This window comes from Asterias rubens, chromosome 2, assembly GCF_902459465.1.
Source record: "Asterias rubens chromosome 2, eAstRub1.3, whole genome shotgun sequence".
NCBI lineage: Eukaryota > Metazoa > Echinodermata > Asteroidea > Forcipulatida > Asteriidae > Asterias > Asterias rubens.
The window spans coordinates 20881417-20900811 of NC_047063.1; the positions used below are offsets into that span (position 1 = coordinate 20881417).

Genomic DNA, 19395 nt, shown 5'->3' on the forward strand with positions numbered 1-19395 from the left:
TAGTTCTTGAGATATGGTCCCACTTCTGGTTGACCAGGAAGTAGGGGTCAACTTGAGGTCACGGTTTTTTAAAGTTAATATTTTATCCCTAAGGAGTTTATAACTGAAAATATTTTGAAAATCTGCTGTATAGTTCTTGAGATATGGTGACACTTCCGGTTGACGCGGAAGTAGAGGTCAACTTGACATCACAGTTTTTTCAATCTAATCTCCAACCCCCAAGGAGTCTTTAAAAACAAACAGTTGAAAAGTCGGCCGTGAAGTTCTTGAGATATGATGCTGCAAAGATTTCCTAATTAATATGCATATGAGGGTCACTGGTGGTTAATTAATAAATAATTTTAATATGTTTTATGATAGGAATTAAGCTAAACATCCTAAAGCTTCCATTTGATATTATTTTACGTGTTTAAAAACAAATAATTAATTTGTAGGATACTCCTTTATTTTCCTACTCCTGCCGATAGGGGGCGCTCTTATGAGACATTTCAAGTGCACGATTTCTGCACCGTAATGTCTGTATCTGACTCTGTATTTGTATGTGTACGTCGCAGAGACCAAAACTGTCACAAAATGTCAAGCTATAATTTCCCCTATAGAACACGGCCCAGTTTTATGGCTCTGTCTGCTTCAACCAAACTCTGCCCATTTATTATACAACCACCATTCTCCGCTTACTGTGCAGGCGCTGAAATATCTGTACAATTAGTTCAAAGCAAAGATTACATATGATAAGTTTCCCCGCGCACAAGCAAAAATATCCCTGCTAAGCTGTGAAATGCTTTAAGTAAACGATAATATCCGCGCTTCTGATGTGTCAATTCTTTGCTTACGCGGTGAAGCAGAGTCAAATTGGACCAGATTCACAAGATTTCCCCTCATGTACTAACAATCTTTTTTGACTTTACATGTTTGAAGTGTAGGCCTTACCAAACCAAACTAACAGGGCAAAATTACATGGTTCTCATGACCACAAAAGTCTGCGCTTACGATCACCATTTTCCGCTTTACTGTGATGTGCAAGCTTGGAAAATAATGTGCGAACCTGGAAGCACACAAACAAAAGAAATCCCTGCTATAAGCAGTCTATTTCGCTTGACGTAAGCGCAGAATTCAATGCTTCTGCAGAGCACTGAATCTTTTTCATTAAGCAAGTTCCCATCATGACTCGACTAGTCGAACCTCAAACCTAACTACGACACTTGTCGAGATATAATACAGATTCTCAAGATTTGTGCCGCTATGTGCCGCAAAGGCAATATTAATTATGGTGCGAATGGGTGACTAGTGAATTTTACTACGCAACTAGTCGCACCTCAAACCTGCCTACGACACTTGTCGAGATAAAATACGGATTCTCAAGATTTGTGCTGCTATGTGCCGCAAGGGCAATATTAATTATGTTGCGAATGGGTGTGACTAGTGAAATTTACTACTCGACTAGTCGCACTTCAAACCTAACTACGACACTTGTCGAGATAAAGTACAGATTCTCAAGATTTGTGCCGCTATGCCGCAAGGGCAATATTAATTATGTTGCGAATATAAGCAACACAACTGGTTCACCAAACAGGTAGTCAGGACAAATTTTTAATTATGTTGCGAATGGGTGTGACTAGTGAAATTTACTACTCGACTAGTCGCACTTCAAACCTAACTATGACACTTGTCGAGATAAAGTACAGATTCTCAAGATTTGTGCCGCTATGCCGCAAGGGCAATATTAATTATGTTGCGAATAGTAGTAAGCAACACAACTGGTTCACCAAACAGGTAGTCGGGACAAATTTTGTAGTCGATGTGTGGACACGATTATAACGGAGTAGAGAAAAACAGTAGTCGCGACTCAAATAATAATTTGTAGTCGCGACTTTACCACTAAAGCACACTAGTCGCCCCTGCCTACTTTTGTCACAAGTAAAGCACGGTTTTTCCTGCGAATGCAAATCAAATTTTTAAGTCACTGTTTTTGCAGTGCAAGTTTCGCAGGAGTTGAGCACAGTTAGTCAACTGTAGCAAATTTTTTGATGCGAATTGTGACGTGAAGAACACATTCCCTGCTAAGCTGTAAAATACGCTTAGCGTAAGCACAGTTCCCTGATTACGTAAGCGTTGCGATTCTTTCCTTTAAAAGCCATTGGCCCAGGACCAAACTACATAATAGCCTTTTAAACACAAAAAGCAGCTTAACCATGCCTCATGTTCAAGTTGTGAATCCAGGTATTCTGCTCAATTTCTGCAATTTTGTAAAGCAAAATGTTTTGCCTGTTTATTATAAGCAGCTCTATAAAATTGAGCCACTCAACCACCAGAGAAACGTCAGCATAATAAAATCTCTGCTTTTGTATTCCTGTCAAAGAGTTTTTGTTTGTCATGGTCTAATTTCCGAACGTAACGCGAAATACTGGAATTAGTTTAGGCAAATGGTCCCAGGCGCGAACAAGGTGACTTTACCCGTAAATAACTCCAAATCCCGGGCGGTCTATTTTCGTCGTCCACGCTCGTCGGCTGAAATGAACCCGGTCCACGACGCACCATGCTCAGGCTTGTCAAATTTTGGAAACAAGTTTAGACTTGTGCTAGTCGGTTACCGTAAGAAATCTATGTATATTGAACAAAAAAACGCAATAACACCGGTCGAAAATGGTATAAGGACTTGGTCAAGTTAACAGTTTTACAATTTTGACTATTCAAATCAAGTTTTACGCCGTACCCATGATCTTTGAAAAAACTTCCCCGGAAATACAGGTTTTTAAAAATAATTACACTGTTTCTATAAGTTCTGATGCTTTTAAAATGACCATCAATAAAATGCATCTTAATCTAAAGCAATTTTGGGAAGTGTACAACATGTAATTTAATTTTAATCGAATAAATTATGTTTTGGAAAGCTGGGTTTGTTTACACTTCAAGAGCCATTGTGTTTGTGCACAGACACAAAACGTGTATTACATGACGTCATGGTGACGTCGTCCAGAATTTTATGTCGGAAATCACATTAACAGGACCTGACTAGTGTATAGCTGAAAAAAGTTTCAGGATCGGCGGTCTAATTTTTGAGATATGGTGTTAACTTGGTTTGCTAATTAAATATTCACAAGCTTAATTAAGGCTTATTGATTAACAATGTTTAAATTTTTTACGATAAGAATTAAGCTTATGTTCTAAGCTTCAATTTGGTATAATAAACTCACTCTTTCGTATTATGGTTTAGGAGATTAGGCTGCCGCAAAAACGTGTACAAACACTATGGGATTTAGGGAGAAACAAAGAATAATAATAATAAAAATAATAAAAATCTCGACGAAAACAATAGCTGTTCCGACTGGATCGGAACAGCTAATAATAATAATAACTAGACATTAAGTGTTTGTGAACAAACACGAAGCTGTTCCGTGATGTTTTGCTTGGATGATGTGCTTCATTGCCCAAGGAATATATAACTGGAAAAAAAAGTTTCAAAAAAGTTGTGTAGCTCTTGGTATTAGGTCACACTTCCCGGTTGACCCACAAGTAAAGGTCAAAATGGGCCCACAGCTACCAAAGACTAATCTGCAATGCCAAGGAGTCTATAACTGAAAAAGTTTAAGCAATCGGTTGTGAAGATCTTGATATATAGTCCCACTTCCGGTTGCCCAGAAGTAGAGGTCAACATAGGGTCACAGTTTTTCAAAGTTAATATTTATTGCCTTAGAGTCTATAACTGAAGTTTGAACATTGGCTTTGTACTTCTTGAGATATTGGCCCACTTCCGGTCGACCCGGAAGTAAAGGTCAACATGGGGTCAAATGTGTTTCAAACTAATCTTGAATGTCCAAGGAGTCTATAACTGAAAAAAGTTTGAAAATCGGTTGTATATTTCTTGAGATATGGTCCCACTTCCGGTTGACCCGGAAGTAGAGGTCAACTTGAGGTCACGGTTTGTCAAAAGTTATATTTTTATGCCTAAGGAGTTTATAACTGAAAAAGGTTTTATAATCTGTTGTATAGTTCTTGAGATATGGTCCCACATCCGGCCGACCCGGAAGTAGGGGTCAACTTGAGGTCACGATTTTTCAAAATTAATCTGCAATCCCCAAAGAGTCTTTAGCAACAAACAGTCTTAAAATCGGCTGTATACTTCTTGAGATATGGTGCTGCAAAGATTTTCTGATTGAATATGCAAATGAGGGTCATGTGGTTAATTAGTTACTAGTTGCCATTTTTCAAAAACAAATTAAAGATGCAAACATCACGACATCGTCTTCTCAGACTCTCCCCGAGAGTCCTCAACCCATACAGGTCCGCAGTGTGTTGCAAGAGCCATAGAGATGTCTAAATACTGAAATGAAAGTGACTGCCCCAATTTATGAAGTACTACGTTGTACCCATGATGCCAAGATTCTAATTGATTAATTAATTAATAGACAAACATTGATTGCTTTTATGGACTGAAACAAATCTTATTAGAATCAGTGTATTTTTCTACACATAATATGATATTTAGGAAACTAACAAATAAATTATTTAGAAGTTATTGTGTTTTTGACCAGTTTAAAGTATAGATTTGAAGAGCCATTGTGTTTGTGCACAGACACAAAACGTGCATTACATGACGTCATGGTGACGTCGTCCAGAATTTTATGTCGGAAATCACATTAACAGGACCTGACTAGTGTATAGCTGAAAAAAGTTTCAGGATCGGCGGTCTAATTTTTGAGATATGGTGTTAACTAGGTTTGCTAATTAAATATTCACAAGCTTAATTCAGGCTTATTAATTAAAATTTTTTACATTTTTTACGATAAGAATTAAGCTTATGTTCTAAGCTTCAATTTGGTACAATAAACTCACTCTTTCGTATTATGGTTTAGGAGATTAGGCTGCCGCAAAAACGTGTACAAACACTATGGGATTTAGGGAGAAACAAAGAATAATAATAACTAGACATTAAGTGTTTGTGAACAAACACGAAGCTGTTCCGTGATGTTTTGCTTTGATTATGTGCTTCATTGCCCAAGGAATATATAACTGGAAAAAAAGTTTCAAAAAAGTTGTGTAGCTCTTGGTATTAGGTCACACTTCCCGGTTGACCCACAAGTAAAGGTCAAAATGGGCCCACAGCTACCAAAGACTAATCTGCAATGCCAAGGAGTCTATAACTGAAAAAGTTTAAGCAATCGGTTGTGAAGATCTTGATATATAGTCCCACTTCCGGTTGCCCAGAAGTAGAGGTCAACATAGGGTCACAGTTTTTCAAAGTTAATATTTATTGCCTTAGAGTCTATAACTGAAGTTTGAACATTGGCTTTGTACTTCTTGAGATATTGGCCCACTTCCGGTCGACCCGGAAGTAAAGGTCAATATGGGGTCAAATGTGTTTCAAACTAATCTTGAATGTCCAAGGAGTCTATAACTGAAAAAAGTTTGAAAATCGGTTGTATATTTCATGAGATATGGTCCCACTTCCGGTTGACCCGGAAGTAGAGGTCAACTTGAGGTCACGGTTTGTCAAAAGTTATATTTTATGCCTAAGGAGTTTATAACTGAAAAAAGTTTTATAATCTGTTGTATAGTTCTTGAAATATGGTCCCACTTCCGGTTGACCCGGAAGTAGAGGTCAACTTGAGGTCACGATTTTTCAAAATTAATCTCCAATCCCCAAAGAGTCTTTAGCAACAAACAGTCTTAAAATCGGCTGTATACTTCTTGAGATATGGTGCTGCAAAGATTTTCTGATTGAATATGCAAATGAGGGTCATGTGGTTAATTAGTTACTAGTTGCCATTTTTCAAAAACAAATTAAAGATGCAAACATCACGACATCGTCTTCTCAGACTCTCCCCAAGAGTCCTCAACCCATCATAGAGATGTTTAAACATTGCAATGAAAGTGACTGCACCCAATTTATGAAGTACTACGTTGTACCCATGATGCCAAGATTATAATTGATTAATTAATTAATAGACTAACATTGATTGCTTTTATGGACTGAAACAAATCTTATTAGAATCAGTGTATTTTTCTACACATAATATGATATTTAGGAAACTAACAAATAAATTATTTAGAAGTTATTGTGTTTTTGACCAGTTTAAAGTATAGATTTGAAGAGCCATTGTGTTTGTGCACAGACACAAAACGTGCATAACATGACGTCATGGTGACGTCGTCCAGAATTTTATGTCGGAAATGACATTTACAGGACCTGACTAGTGTATAGCTGAAAAAAGTTTCAGGATCGGCGGTCTACTTTTTGAGATATGGTGTTAACAAGGTTTGCTAATTAAATATTCACAAGCTTAATTAAGGCTTATTAATTAACAATTTTTACATTTTTTACGATAAGAATTAAGCTTATGTTCTAAGCTTCAATTTGGTATAATAAACTCACTCTTTCGTATTATGGTTTAGGAGATTAGGCTGCCACGAAAACGTGTACAAACACTATGGGATTTAGGGAGAAACAAAGAATAAATATAACTGGAAAAAAAAGTTTCAAAAAAGTTGTGTAGCTCTTGGTATTAGGTCACACTTCCCGGTTGACCCACAGGTAAAGGTCAAAATGGGCCCACAGCTACCAAAGACTAATCTGCAATGCCAAGGAGTCTATAACTGAAAAAGTTTAAGCAATCGGTTGTGAAGATCTTGATATATAGTCCCACTTCCGGTTGCCCAGAAGTAGAGGTCAACATAGGGTCACAGTTTTTCAAAGTTAATATTTATTGCCTTAGAGTCTATAACTGAAGTTTGAACATTGGCTTTGTACTTCTTGAGATATTGGCCCACTTCCGGTCGACCCGGAAGTAAAGGTCAACATGGGGTCAAATGTGTTTCAAACTAATCTTGAATGTCCAAGGAGTCTATAACTGAAAAAAGTTTGAAAATCGGTTGTATATTTCTTGAGATATGGTCCCACTTCCGGTTGACCCGGAAGTAGAGGTCAACTTGAGGTCACGGTTTGTCAAAAGTTATATTTTTATGCCTAAGGAGTTTATAACTGAAAAAAGTTTTATAATCTGGTGTATAGTTCTTGAGATATGGTCCCACTTCCGGCCGACCCGGAAGTAGGGGTCAACTTGAGGTCACGATTTTTCAAAATTAATCTCCAATCCCCAAAGAGTCTTTAGCTACAAACAGTCTTAAAATCGGCTGTATACTTCTTGAGATATGGTGCTGCAAAGATATTCTGATTGAATATGCAAATGAGGGTCATGTGGTTAATTAGTTACTAGTTGCCATTTTTCAAAAACAAATTAAAGATGCAAACATCACGACATCGTCTTCTCAGACTCTCCCCAAGAGTCCTCAACCCATACAGGTCCGCAGTGTGTTGTAAGAGCCATAGAGATGTTTAAACATTGCAATGCAAGTGACTGCAACCAATTTATGAAGTACTACGTTGTACCCATGATGCCAATATTCTAATTGATTAATTAATTAATAGACGAACATTGATTGCTTTTATGGACTGAAACAAATCTTATTAGAATCAGTGTATTTTTCTACACATAATATGATATTTAGGAAACTAACAAATAAATTATTTAGAAGTTATTGTGTTTTTGACCAGTTTAAAGTATAGATTTGAAGAGCCATTGTGTTTGTGCACAGACACAAAACGTGCATTACATGACGTCATGGTGACGTCGTCCAGAATTTTATGTCGTAAATCACATTAACAGGACCTGACTAGTGTATAGCTGAAAAAAGTTTCAGGATCGGCGGTCTAATTTTTGAGATATGGTGTTAACTAGGTTTGCTAATTAAATATTCACCAGCTTAATTAAGGCTTATTAATTAAAATTTGTTACATTTTTTACGATAAGAATTAAGCTTATGTTCTAAGCTTCAGTTTGGTATAATAAACTCACTCTTTCGTATTATGGTTTAGGAGATTAGGCTGCCGCAAAAACGTGTACAAACACTATGGGATTTAGGGAGAAACAAAGAATAATAATAATAATAATAATAATAAAAATAATAAAAATCTCGACGAAAACAATAGCTGTTCCGACTGGATCGGAACAGCTAATAAAAACAATAAAAATCTAGACGAAAACAATACCTGTTCCGACGGACGGTCGGAACAGCTAAAAATAATAAAAATCTCGACGAAAACAATAGCTGTTCCGACTGGATCGGAACAGCTAATAATACAATAAAATTGTGCACAACCACTATCATGTCAGCTTATACTTTGTTAATGCACAAATAAAGTGCAAACCACCGATGTCAAACAAATATTTCAAAATTATTGTACTAGTTTTAAATTACCTTTAAATCAACTGAACATTGCTTTGTCAAAGACAACACAAAATCCTTTAATTTATACGACATGATTTTACAAAAGAGCCACAGAGCCTGGACTTACTGCAGCCAGGATTTGTACAAATCATTAAGTCTTATATTTTCTGTCTTAAATCTTATTAATGTGTGGAATATGTCAACTTTCCCATATGACCTGTGCAGTATTGTGCCTGCCAGAATACTCAAAGAATGCACAAGGTCACACTTATTGTAAACAAAGTTCACATTGTCTATATTTCACTACAGTTGTTTTCACTGCTGTCTTTGTACACAAACAAAAACGCCCTGGGTGTGATGGCACTGTTTTAACTTGCTTAAACAGCTACCTGAGCAGAATGTTTTCAACAGAAATGGTATTTTTACTTGTTTATAATGCACTTGTTCACCATTTTAATGTAATTTTGATATTTGTACACTTCTGAACTTTTCGTAATTATCGAGTAAAAAAACAGGCCCCTACCTAAAGGTTTTTTGAACAACTAAAAAACTAAAAACACTTCTGCCGTTGAGAGCGGGCGTCAAAGGACAATGCCGCTGACGTCATTTGTGGGAGTTTGCTTTGTTATACATCCACGCTGCAACAAAGCGGCTTTATCTACTTATGACGTTTCGATAGTGATTACGTAACGGGGCTTTTCGCAAATCTCGCAGAAAAGCTCTGGACAAGGGCATACAAAATGATTGTTTTTTTACACAATTGAAACCTATTTATAATCATATGACTCGATTTCCTTATTCATCGAAAACATTATTTAAGTGCAATTCAGCAAAGTTCACGACTTGACATTTTCGTTCAAGCAGGTCTCTAATGGGGGTGGGGGCACATTGTTGCTTGTTTAAATCATGGATGACTGTGAGTAAACATCACGCAATGTTTTCCACAACAGCCATTAATTTTACACTTTCAGGGTCAACATGAAATGCGTCACTGCTAATCCATTCATTTCTGAAAATAAGAAGTGGACAAGTCGTTAAATGTTTGTCGCGGTGATAGCGTTCCGACTCTCCCCACGATTCCCGCGGTATTCTCGCCCCAGAGGCTACTGCTCTTACCACTACTGTCCCATAATAGAATTCGGATAAACCAGCAGTTTGCACGAGAGCAGTGATTTCGCGAGAGCACCGCCACAACTCGACTATCTCACCTTATGGGACCATTAACGACCTGTCCACAAGTCTAGCAAGCAGCACGAAATATTCTGTAGTCGGCAAAAGGGTCACAGTCTGATGAGCATCAAGTCAAAATACGGAGTTGCACTTTTCTCTCTAAACACCACACAACCAGATGGGCATTATCTCTCTCTCTTCTCCCTATCCTCAGCTGTTCCCCTAGGTGGCGTCCGGGTTTCATCGGGTCTAACCGGATACCAAAAAAGTTAAGTTTCTAAGAACATTCTGAAGACAAAAATACCGAAAAATAAATTTGCAGAAAAGTTACGGGGAAATGGTATTTGTCTCGTAGGCCTAAGTAGCCTATTCACAGTTATCTTTGTGTTTTACCAATTATTATGTTTTTCATCGACACAAACTAATGATTACCCACCTCAACCCCCTCTCATGTTATGTTTATTTTTATTGACGTATCTTTCATTCATATCTTCAACCAGATAGGCCTCTAACCATAATCTTATCGATATCATGTTTGTTTGTGTGTGTAGACTCAATCAAATGCCCTTATGGGGTATCTTAGTTCGAACCCAACACAGTTTTTCCACAGAGGAATTCTGTTAGAGTAGAAATCAGTAGCATGACACCACAAACCCGTCTGTCAATGTCATATTACATAATAAATTTAATTGTTCGTGAGTGACGTAATAATACAAACAGTAGCCTTTTAAAGGATGGGCACTAGTAGTAATAACTGAAATTATTAGTATAAAAAAAACTTACCGGTACTTGCGACGGAGAGTTGTTGATAGTAAATAACATTGTGATAAACGGCTCCCTCAAGTAATAACGCAGTTTTTGAGAAAGAAGTAACTTCCCAGTAAAATAATTGATTTCGAGAGCTCACGCATGATGGCGTCTCGAGTTCAAGCAATTCTTATTCTGAAAGCACACAACTTCGTGTGACAAGGTTTTTTCTTAAAGTACTATCTCACAACTTCGGCGACCATTGAGTTCAAATTTTCACAGGTTTTGTAGTACTAATATGTTGCATAAGCAGTACCGGGATATTTTACCAGCGCACGTGCATTACACTGCAACGGAAACGATAACGATCACGACGCAATGAGAACGCGTTCTGTTGGTTGAAAATTGATCCACGCAGAATACGCCGAGGCTTTATCAACCAATCAAGGGCTTGCATTGTAAACATTCTTGTTTTCGTTCTCTTTTTTGGTCCGGGTCTGAGAATCGTTCCGGATCCTTCTGTTTACTTTTTCTGCACGATCCGATATCAAGCCACCCCTCTCCGGTTCGTTCCGGGGTTTATGAAAAGACATCTCTTCGACGGTTGCACAACTCCGAAACAATGACATTTCGTCGTCTTGTTGACGAATTTTACAGATAACGATTTGATTATGTTGATGCTGAGGTATTCTGTGCAGCACTATACGGATGCAGTGTCCAATGGACTAGGAAGGGGCCGGAGCATGTTTGCTGAGCTTCGTATACTTTTGCCGGGACAGCCGAACGCAAGTGATTTATTGTGACTTCAAATTTTAATTAACAGCTAAGTATTCGTGGTCATTTCATCTCCAAATAATTTTTAGCTCACGTTAGCATAATAACCGAAAAGGGGCAATCACACAAAACATTCCGTAAATGACATTTCATAAAAACTTTATTATAACAGTTATAAATTATTAAATAAATCCAACAATCATAATTAACAGCACAAATACAAATATATACACTAAATGACTACCCATTTGACAACGTAATAGTCACCTTATAATATTAATGGAAGAACGTAGTTCAGTGAAGAAAATAAATAATCATATTAATATTACTTGTTTGTATACATATAAATAATTAATTCAGTGCGCCACTACTTTCCCAGATATACTCGATGCCATTTGCACTTTTCGAAACGACGGCTTCGGCTTTGTATTCGGCTTAGGCTAGTTTGGCCCCGCGGTTGTTTTGACAGTTGCATGTGCTTTGCGTATACGCGCTCAGGGCTTCAAACGAGATGACGGAGCCTGAAGCCGAACCCAAAGCCTATAAGCAGTGGTTTCGAAAAGGGAAAGGCGAATATCAACAGTGGAGACCATTTGCAGATCCGAAAATATGTGAAAAATACTGTAGCTTAAAAAAAAAATATAAAGAAACAGTTAAATACTTTTCGGTTTTGCCAAATTAATGGTCATTGATCTTAAAGATATTTCCCATAAGATAAACAGGATTTTGGAGTGAAATTATTGTACACAAGTCTTTCCTCTAAAAATAAATCGAATAAATCGAACAACAAAAACAAAAACAACATCAACCGAATTACTACCGGTAACCTTCATCATCAGGTGTGCAATTATTGCGTGTTACAAATATTACTGGCTAAGACATGAAACTGCTTAGGAATGTTATTGTTTTCTTTTTTAAGGGACACTTTGCCTTGGGTCGGGTGAGTTGGTTTATGAAATGAGTTGGTTACCGTTTGATATGAAATGCATATGGTTAGAAAGATGATTAAAAGGTAGATTACAATGATCCACACACATGTTTCGAAATTGCGTGGTTTTCCTTTTCGTTCGACCATTTTGTGGAGTCAAAATTAATTCGACTCCACAAATTGGCTTGCAGAGTTAGTTCAGGACTTTTAAGGAAACCGTGCAAGTTCGAGGCATAATGTGTAGATCGTTATATTCCCTTTTAAAAGGTCTATGTACTTTTTGTAGACACAAAAACACAATGTCCACAGATTTACATTAAAATTACACAGTTTGAAGATATTGATAGTAGAAAGCTTCCCTGAAAATATTACTTGCTGAGGTGTTGTATATATAGTTCTTGAGAAATGATGAGTAATGTCATGAAAATAATTTTAATTTCGGTGATCATGGGACGAAAATTATTTTAGCATGTAAAAAACTTTTTTTTAATGACATTGTTTTACCCATTTCTCGAGCTACAGCACCCCAGCAACTTCAAGGTACGCTTTCTATTTAAACGGTGCAAGTTTAATGTAAATCTGTGGACATTGTGTTTTGTGTTACAAAAGGTACCACATAACAGAGTACAAACGATTTTCATATACCTATACTCGCCCGATCCATGGCAACGTGTCCCTTAAAAGACCGGCCTTGGATATGGGAGCTTTGATCAAAGTTCAAGATATTATCTGCATGAAACAGAACACCATCTTGGTGAAGATGACGAATAGGCCTAGCCGTAACCTTAGCCGTATAGCCGTGTTCTCATTCAGTGCATTTCGACAGCGACTGGATTGCCGTTAGCACACTCGCAATCCGTCAATGTAATAATAGAGGCGTTGTCATTCCTTTCTCCTCTTGTTTCACGCTCTCTGCTTGAGGTACGAGTGAACATTTCCGCCACAGTTGAACTTAGCCTGCCGTTCTGATGGGCAGACATGGACGAGTCTACGATTGCATCGTAACACGGTGGGGAACCTGTCTCAGTTTGGCTGCTAAGTGTATCTGCCCACTCCTGTGCCGCAACTTTCGCTAGTTCCTCGTCCATATTTTTAGCCAGGTGTGGAAGCTGGTTATCACTCGGTTCTGTGAGGGGGACATCCGTCCGAGCAGACGACAGACCGTGCACATTCTGCAGAGCAATCTCATTCTCCACCATGCTCCTTGAACGTTCCCGCCTTTTCTTCGAGCTCGCGGTATCATCGAGGTAGTAGCTGTTCTCTTTCATCATGGTCTTCTTCACCGTCTTATGGGCGCGTGTGGCGATAGCAGTGCTAAGTGCGAGAAGCAAACTCAACCCAAAGATCACATACAGTACAATGCACACCCTCAGAACCCATCGGCCTAACTCCGCATACTCCGTGTGTGTGCCAGGCACTACGTCACCAAATCCTATTGTAGTCAGCGTGACAAAACAATAATACACCGAAGTTAACAAGTCCCATTGCTCTATGGTGCCGAGTAATATCGCTGGTACTTGAAGCAGTACCATGTACAGGAGTGTTGTGGTTATGACGAACATGAGAGCCTTACGGAGACGGGCGAATTTGATGCAGCATTTCAAGAGTTTGTTGGCCCGGTCCAAGGCCTTGGTCCAGTACGCTGTCAGTGACCGAGCGAGAACTCCTAGAACCCATCCAGTGAGAGGTAAGCCGATCGCCCCGTAGATCATGCAACAAATACGGCCCGTATCCGAGTAGGGCGTGAGATCACCGTAACCTTCAAAACAGACAACAAATACAAATCTTAACACAACTTCGTGTTACAAGGGTGATTTTTGTTTCACTTTCACTTCGCAACTTCGATGACCAATCAGGCCCGCGACTAATATGGAGCTCAAGATTTCACAGGTTTGTTGTTGTATGCTTATATTGAGATTCACCAAGTGAGAAGACTGGTCTTTGACAATTACAGCTAGTGTCCAGTGTCTTTAAAATTCTCTCCGAATTTTCAACAAGTCAATGTAAAACGCGTTTTTCAACAATGTTGTTAAATTTGCATCGGAGATAAAGAACATTCATGGGACAAAGAATAATATACACATTGACTGGCAATGAGGTAACTAGTATACGTCTATGCCCCCGAGGGATGTTGAGTGACCAGAAGAGGGAAATAGGCCCCTCTTCTGGTCACTCACAGACCCGAGGGGGGGGGGGGGGTAGACGTACACTAGTCTCGGTTTTAAATGTGAAATAAGAGTGAACAGAAATCTGGAAAAGAAAGGACATTTTGTTCCCGCAAACACGCGCGCGCGAGCACTAGACTATATTAGGTCATCCCACGTGACCGTGTTTTAGCCAACCTGAATGCAGAACAAGCAAGAGGTGAGTTATAAACATGTTTGGTTTTACCCATATACATGTACACCGATGTGTGTTAGCACTGTATACTGTACTTTCCCCGAGTTGTGTGAAGAACAAAAATACAGGCATATTACTCGGGTGGGATTCGAACGCCACGACCTTTTGCAATTCTAGAGCAGTGTCATAACAACAGTATATATTATTATTGCTGTTTCTTATAGCATAGGTATGTTGAGCTGGCTAACAAGGGTTGAGTAGACACTTTAAACATGTAAGCTTCATATCACGACCAAACCCCATAACAAGTAAACTTAACGGTTAAAGCCTAATTGAAGGAAGGTGCTCTATGTGGTGTATAACAACTGCTTGGCCGGATTGTTTTTTTAACGGAAATGCTAATTTAACTTGTTTATAATACGTTTGTTCACCTTTTAAGTGTAATTTTGATACGTGAACACTTCTGAATTTTTCATAATTATCGAGTAAAAAATCAGGCCCCGACCTCAAGGTTAAAAAAAAAAAAAGTAAAAACACTTCTGCCGTTGACGGCGCGCGTCAAAATGACAAATTGTTATACCTCAACGATGCAACAAAGCGGCTTAGACAAAAATGGAGCTCCCAACTATGACGTAACATGAGTGATTACGTAACGGAGCTTTTCGCGAATCTTTCAGAAAAGCGCTGTATTCGAAATGATTGTGGTGTTTTTTCTCGACACAATTAAAATCTTATTGTAGTCATATGACTCGATAATAACCTTATCTATTGAAAACATTTCAAATGAAAATAAAGCAAAGTTCACGACTTGACATTTTCGTTCAAGCAGGTCTTTTAAAGGGGTTTTCATTTCGGTGACGTCATCTTTACCCATTTTAAAGAGGAATGCATAGATTGTCCTCGATTGGCAAGTTTTAGTCTTGGTTCAGCGATTGAAGTAAACAACATACCAAATACTAGAATGTGACTCAGTGTTTTTGTCTGTTTTTGTGACGTACAAAAAGTACCAACAGCCATGCAGCAGCCATTGTTTTTATCTCATCCGTATCGACGGAACTGAAGCTTTTAGACCTCAACGCAAATCATCACGGCTGATTTTGCTGAATTCTCAAAAGGCATTGCTGGATGGAAAGGGGGCGGTTTAGACCCCATTTTCCTTCCCACCTTGCCTTTCGGCAATTAAGCAAAATTAGTCAGGTAAGAATCGCTTTGGGGTCTGGGTTCTTGCCTAAAATGTTACTTGACAATGTCACAACAAGATAATAAAAAATACAAATAAACTTTTGTCTATCTGCGCAATCTGCGCAACAAAAAAACATTCCGGATGAGAACTCGCCAAGGCCCAATTTCATAGAGCTGCTTAAGCAGAAAATATTCCTTAACAATTGTCTTAACAAAAGCAGAAATGAGCAGGAAACCACTTACAAATTATAATATGAAATGGTAGTTTAGCTGGTAAGCTACTTGTCGTGCTTAAGCATAATTCCATGAAAATAGGTCCATCACTGGTATAGTATGATCAACTACCTCCATGGCATGACTCAGAATCTTTGTAAAATTTAGTCAAAGATGCAGAAACTGTGTTAAAACTGGGTTAACATTTAATTTTGAAAACCACTTTCCTTTTTTTTGGGGGGGGGGGGGCGTAGCAAGGTGTAATAATTGTTTTTTAATGCATGCTTTTACTCCCGGAAACCGAACACCTAGAGTTTGTTCACAAACTCTCAATGTCTAGTTTATATTTTTTATTATACTATTGTCAAGGTTCCGAAACAAAAATAACAGCCACCACGATTTTATACAGATTTGCCTATTACTAGGTTTGAGGGTGACTAGTCGATATTAGCTCCCGAGGATTGTTCCCGAGGCGAATTGTGTTCTTTAAAAATTACCATGCTTATGAGATTAACTTTTTTTTCCAAAAGCACTTCGATTTAACTTAGCGGAAAAGTTTCCGTATCACGCCGCCACCTTTTCGTTCGATATGAAATAATATAGTTTCTAATTTACCCTAATGAGATATCCCTTTTTGTGGAAATGAGTGAAGAAGTGGTGGCAGGATACGGACAATTATCCAGTTGTGCAAGGAAAAAATTAAATGTGGAAGTCTATAGGCCAACTGGCAAGTTTGCTGTACCAAATAAATAATCAAATTCAATTGAAAAGAGAAATCAACAAAATGACCTTACCAATGGTTGTCACTACAGTTGCAGAAAAGAAGAATGCATTCGGCAAATCCCAAGTGTTTTTTCGCTCCCCCTCTCCCTGGCCACCAATCTGATAACTATTCAAGTCAATAACACCTCTGTCGACTGCCTTCACAACCGCCAAACTGTATCTGAAAAATTCCTCCTTCGAGACGCCCGGATGCAAGGCTAAAAATTCGTCCATAGATTTGGTGAACTCTTGCACTGCGAGTTGTTCGCCCGGTAGTTCAATGGCTCGGAAGACGAAAGCACCTACCATTAGGTATGCTATGAAGAGAAACCAGGCTAGCAGCATTTGTTGCCATCGCTTCATGTTCAACGGAGTTTAACGGGAAAATATCAGACTCAAATACAGTTGAAGACAGTTACTTGTAAATTCAATTTCACGTTGTTGCACTGTGTAGCTTTGTGACTTAGTGAAAGCTTTCAAAAGTCATGCCGTACGTTGGTGATGTAAACATGTAGAGAACCGTTGTTGACAAGTTTTTGAGAAAGCCAACAGTACCCCCGAAAATAAATCCTTTCTGTGGTACAAGTAATGTCCCTCAGTGTTGTGCTAGTTCGACTATGAACTAGAGTTAATCTTTGCAACATGCATACAAAACTAAAGTTGGTTTTGCTATCGCTAAAAAACAGTCCAGTTGGGACCTTTACTGATTGCGACCTTCCACCAGTTGTGTACTACTTGATGGTGTAGGCCCTACGAGTACATTTTGTTATCTGTTAACCACGTTACGTGTCGGCTGTGTGGAATGTGGGTGCACAACCATTATCCCCCCCAAACCCATTCAAACTTAGTCTCGTCTTTCTGTGGAACTACTCAACCCAAAACCATTTGTGATTTTGTTGTTCTCATAGAAAAACCCAAATAAATCAGATGCACGGAGTGTATAAAAATGTTCTCTATACAAACGTGACAGTAGCTTACAACATTTGATAAAAGTATTACTTAAAGTTAGCTGTTTACGGTAACTGGGGTACACAATAATACCAACTGTTTAGGCCAAAGAAAAAAAAGTTGGTCATCAGGATTGTTCCAGGAGGAGGATAATGGCCTTTTTCTTTCGTTGACTATCGCGTATCAGAATGAGGAAACACGTCATGTGATCAAGTGACAAACACGCTTTCTTCAGAAATAACATATTTGCTCGAAACTATATCTATGCACAATTAAGATGAAAACAAAAATTGTCATTAAAATTTTGTATAAAATGAGATTTAGCTAATGTAAAAAAAAACCGCAAATAATTAGTTAGTTATAAGAGATGTTAGATTTGCATCGGGGATATTATTTTTGGATTTTACCCATACGCCGATGTGAGTTAGCACTGTACTAATTAGTTAGTTATTTTTGACACACTAGAACTAAAACTTAAAGACACAGACACGCCCGATTGGTTCGTTAAAAATCAGGCCGTTGCCGATCAACTATTTACGCGCCCACTCTAGTTTATTTTTGATTTTTTATGGGAACACGCTAAAAAAAAAAGGCATCAAGGGAAAGAGAAACTCGTCTTATCTCAGTCTTCTTTGGTGTTACTTATGTCTGATTGCATGCAGTCTAAGGTGATCTGTACCAACACGGTTTATTTGAAATGGAATCGCGTCAAAACCCTTACTTTGCTCGTCTTCAGGAAAATGCCTCAGCTTTTTATTTATTATCATTGTTATAATAAATCATTTTCATAGTACAAAGGGTTACCAGCATATTGTCTTTGTTCGAAGACATTAACTTTACAGACTGTGTTATCCCTTCCGTATCATATCTTGGTTTAAAGGCAGTGGACACTATTGGTTAATACTCAAAATAATTATCAGCATAAAACCTTTCTTGGTAACGAGTAATGGAGAGAGGTTGATAGTATAAAACATTGTGAGAAACGGCTCCCTCTGAAGTAATGTAGTCTTCGAGAACAAAGTTATTTTCCACGAATTTGATTTCGAGACCTCAGATTTAGAACTTGAGGTCTCGAAATCAAGCATCTGAAAGCACACAACTTCGTGTGACAAGGGTGTTTTTTTCTTTCATTATTATCTCGCAACTTCGACGACCGATTGAGCTCAAATTTTCACAGGTTTTTTATTTTATGCATATGTTGAGATACACCAAGTGAGAAGACTGTACACCCGAGCAAGACTGACGGGAAGAATATTCCTTTGAGATTCTTATTTTAATTCCCAAAACTACAAACAGATACAGCGTGTAAGTGCGCTATCATACTTCGTCATTGACCCCCACAAAGTTTTAAAATAAGTTCGAAACAACAAATTCACAAAATACGACAACCAATCAAGGAAATAATGCAAACATTCGAAGATTGTTTATTTGTGTCTTGACACACCAGCAATGCTTGCCAAGTTAAATTACAGTCGAAGTGCATGTACTCAAAGCAGTATCCGTAACCCGATAAACTTTAATAAATATCGTTAATAAACGTGACGGAACTGAATTTTAAGTTCACAATAATCAAGAACATGAATAAGTGAGACCTTTTTAAAGGATAATTTGGTTGCTTTATTTCACATAAATGGACGTTCTCCTGTCAGCTCAACTTTTTGTAATTCGTTTCGTTTCAATCAGCAACCTAACACATTGTCAAACATCCTAGGAGTCAATTTACAGGCAACTTGCTCCGGGCAACCATCCACCAGAAACACACACAAATCAACATTTCATCAACTTCAAAGTGATTATAAGACGCATACAAACGAGTAATTACCAAACGTGTACCTTCCCTTTAATTGGTTACTTCGTCCATCTACCTCCTTGCTTCGTCATAGAAACATGTATCTTGTGTTTATTCATACAGAAATGTTTCTTTTGCAGGCATTTCATATATCGGACTCCAAGTTCCCCGTAACTAATGCCCGTTCCCTGTAACTAATGCCCGTTATATGACCAGGGCCCATCTTCACAGAGCTGCAACAAAGAGTAGCTAAGCACACCATTATAATGCTTATCAGAACATGGTTGAAGGCAGTGGACACTATTGGGAATTGTCA

General features: G+C 38.2%; 1 protein-coding gene across 1 annotated transcript; it reads right to left on the reverse strand.

The window, feature by feature from the left end:
* Positions 1-12384: 12384 nt before the first annotated feature.
* LOC117307086 (potassium channel subfamily K member 1-like) lies at positions 12385-17101 on the reverse strand. The gene is made up of 2 exons (XM_033791741.1): positions 16375-17101; positions 12385-13604 (listed from the first exon to the last, which is right to left on the reverse strand). The coding sequence occupies exons 1-2, from the start codon at positions 16703-16705 to the stop codon at positions 12655-12657; spliced, it is 1281 nt and encodes a 426-aa protein (XP_033647632.1). The 5' UTR covers positions 16706-17101; the 3' UTR covers positions 12385-12654.
* Between the last annotated feature and the right edge of the window lie 2294 nt (positions 17102-19395).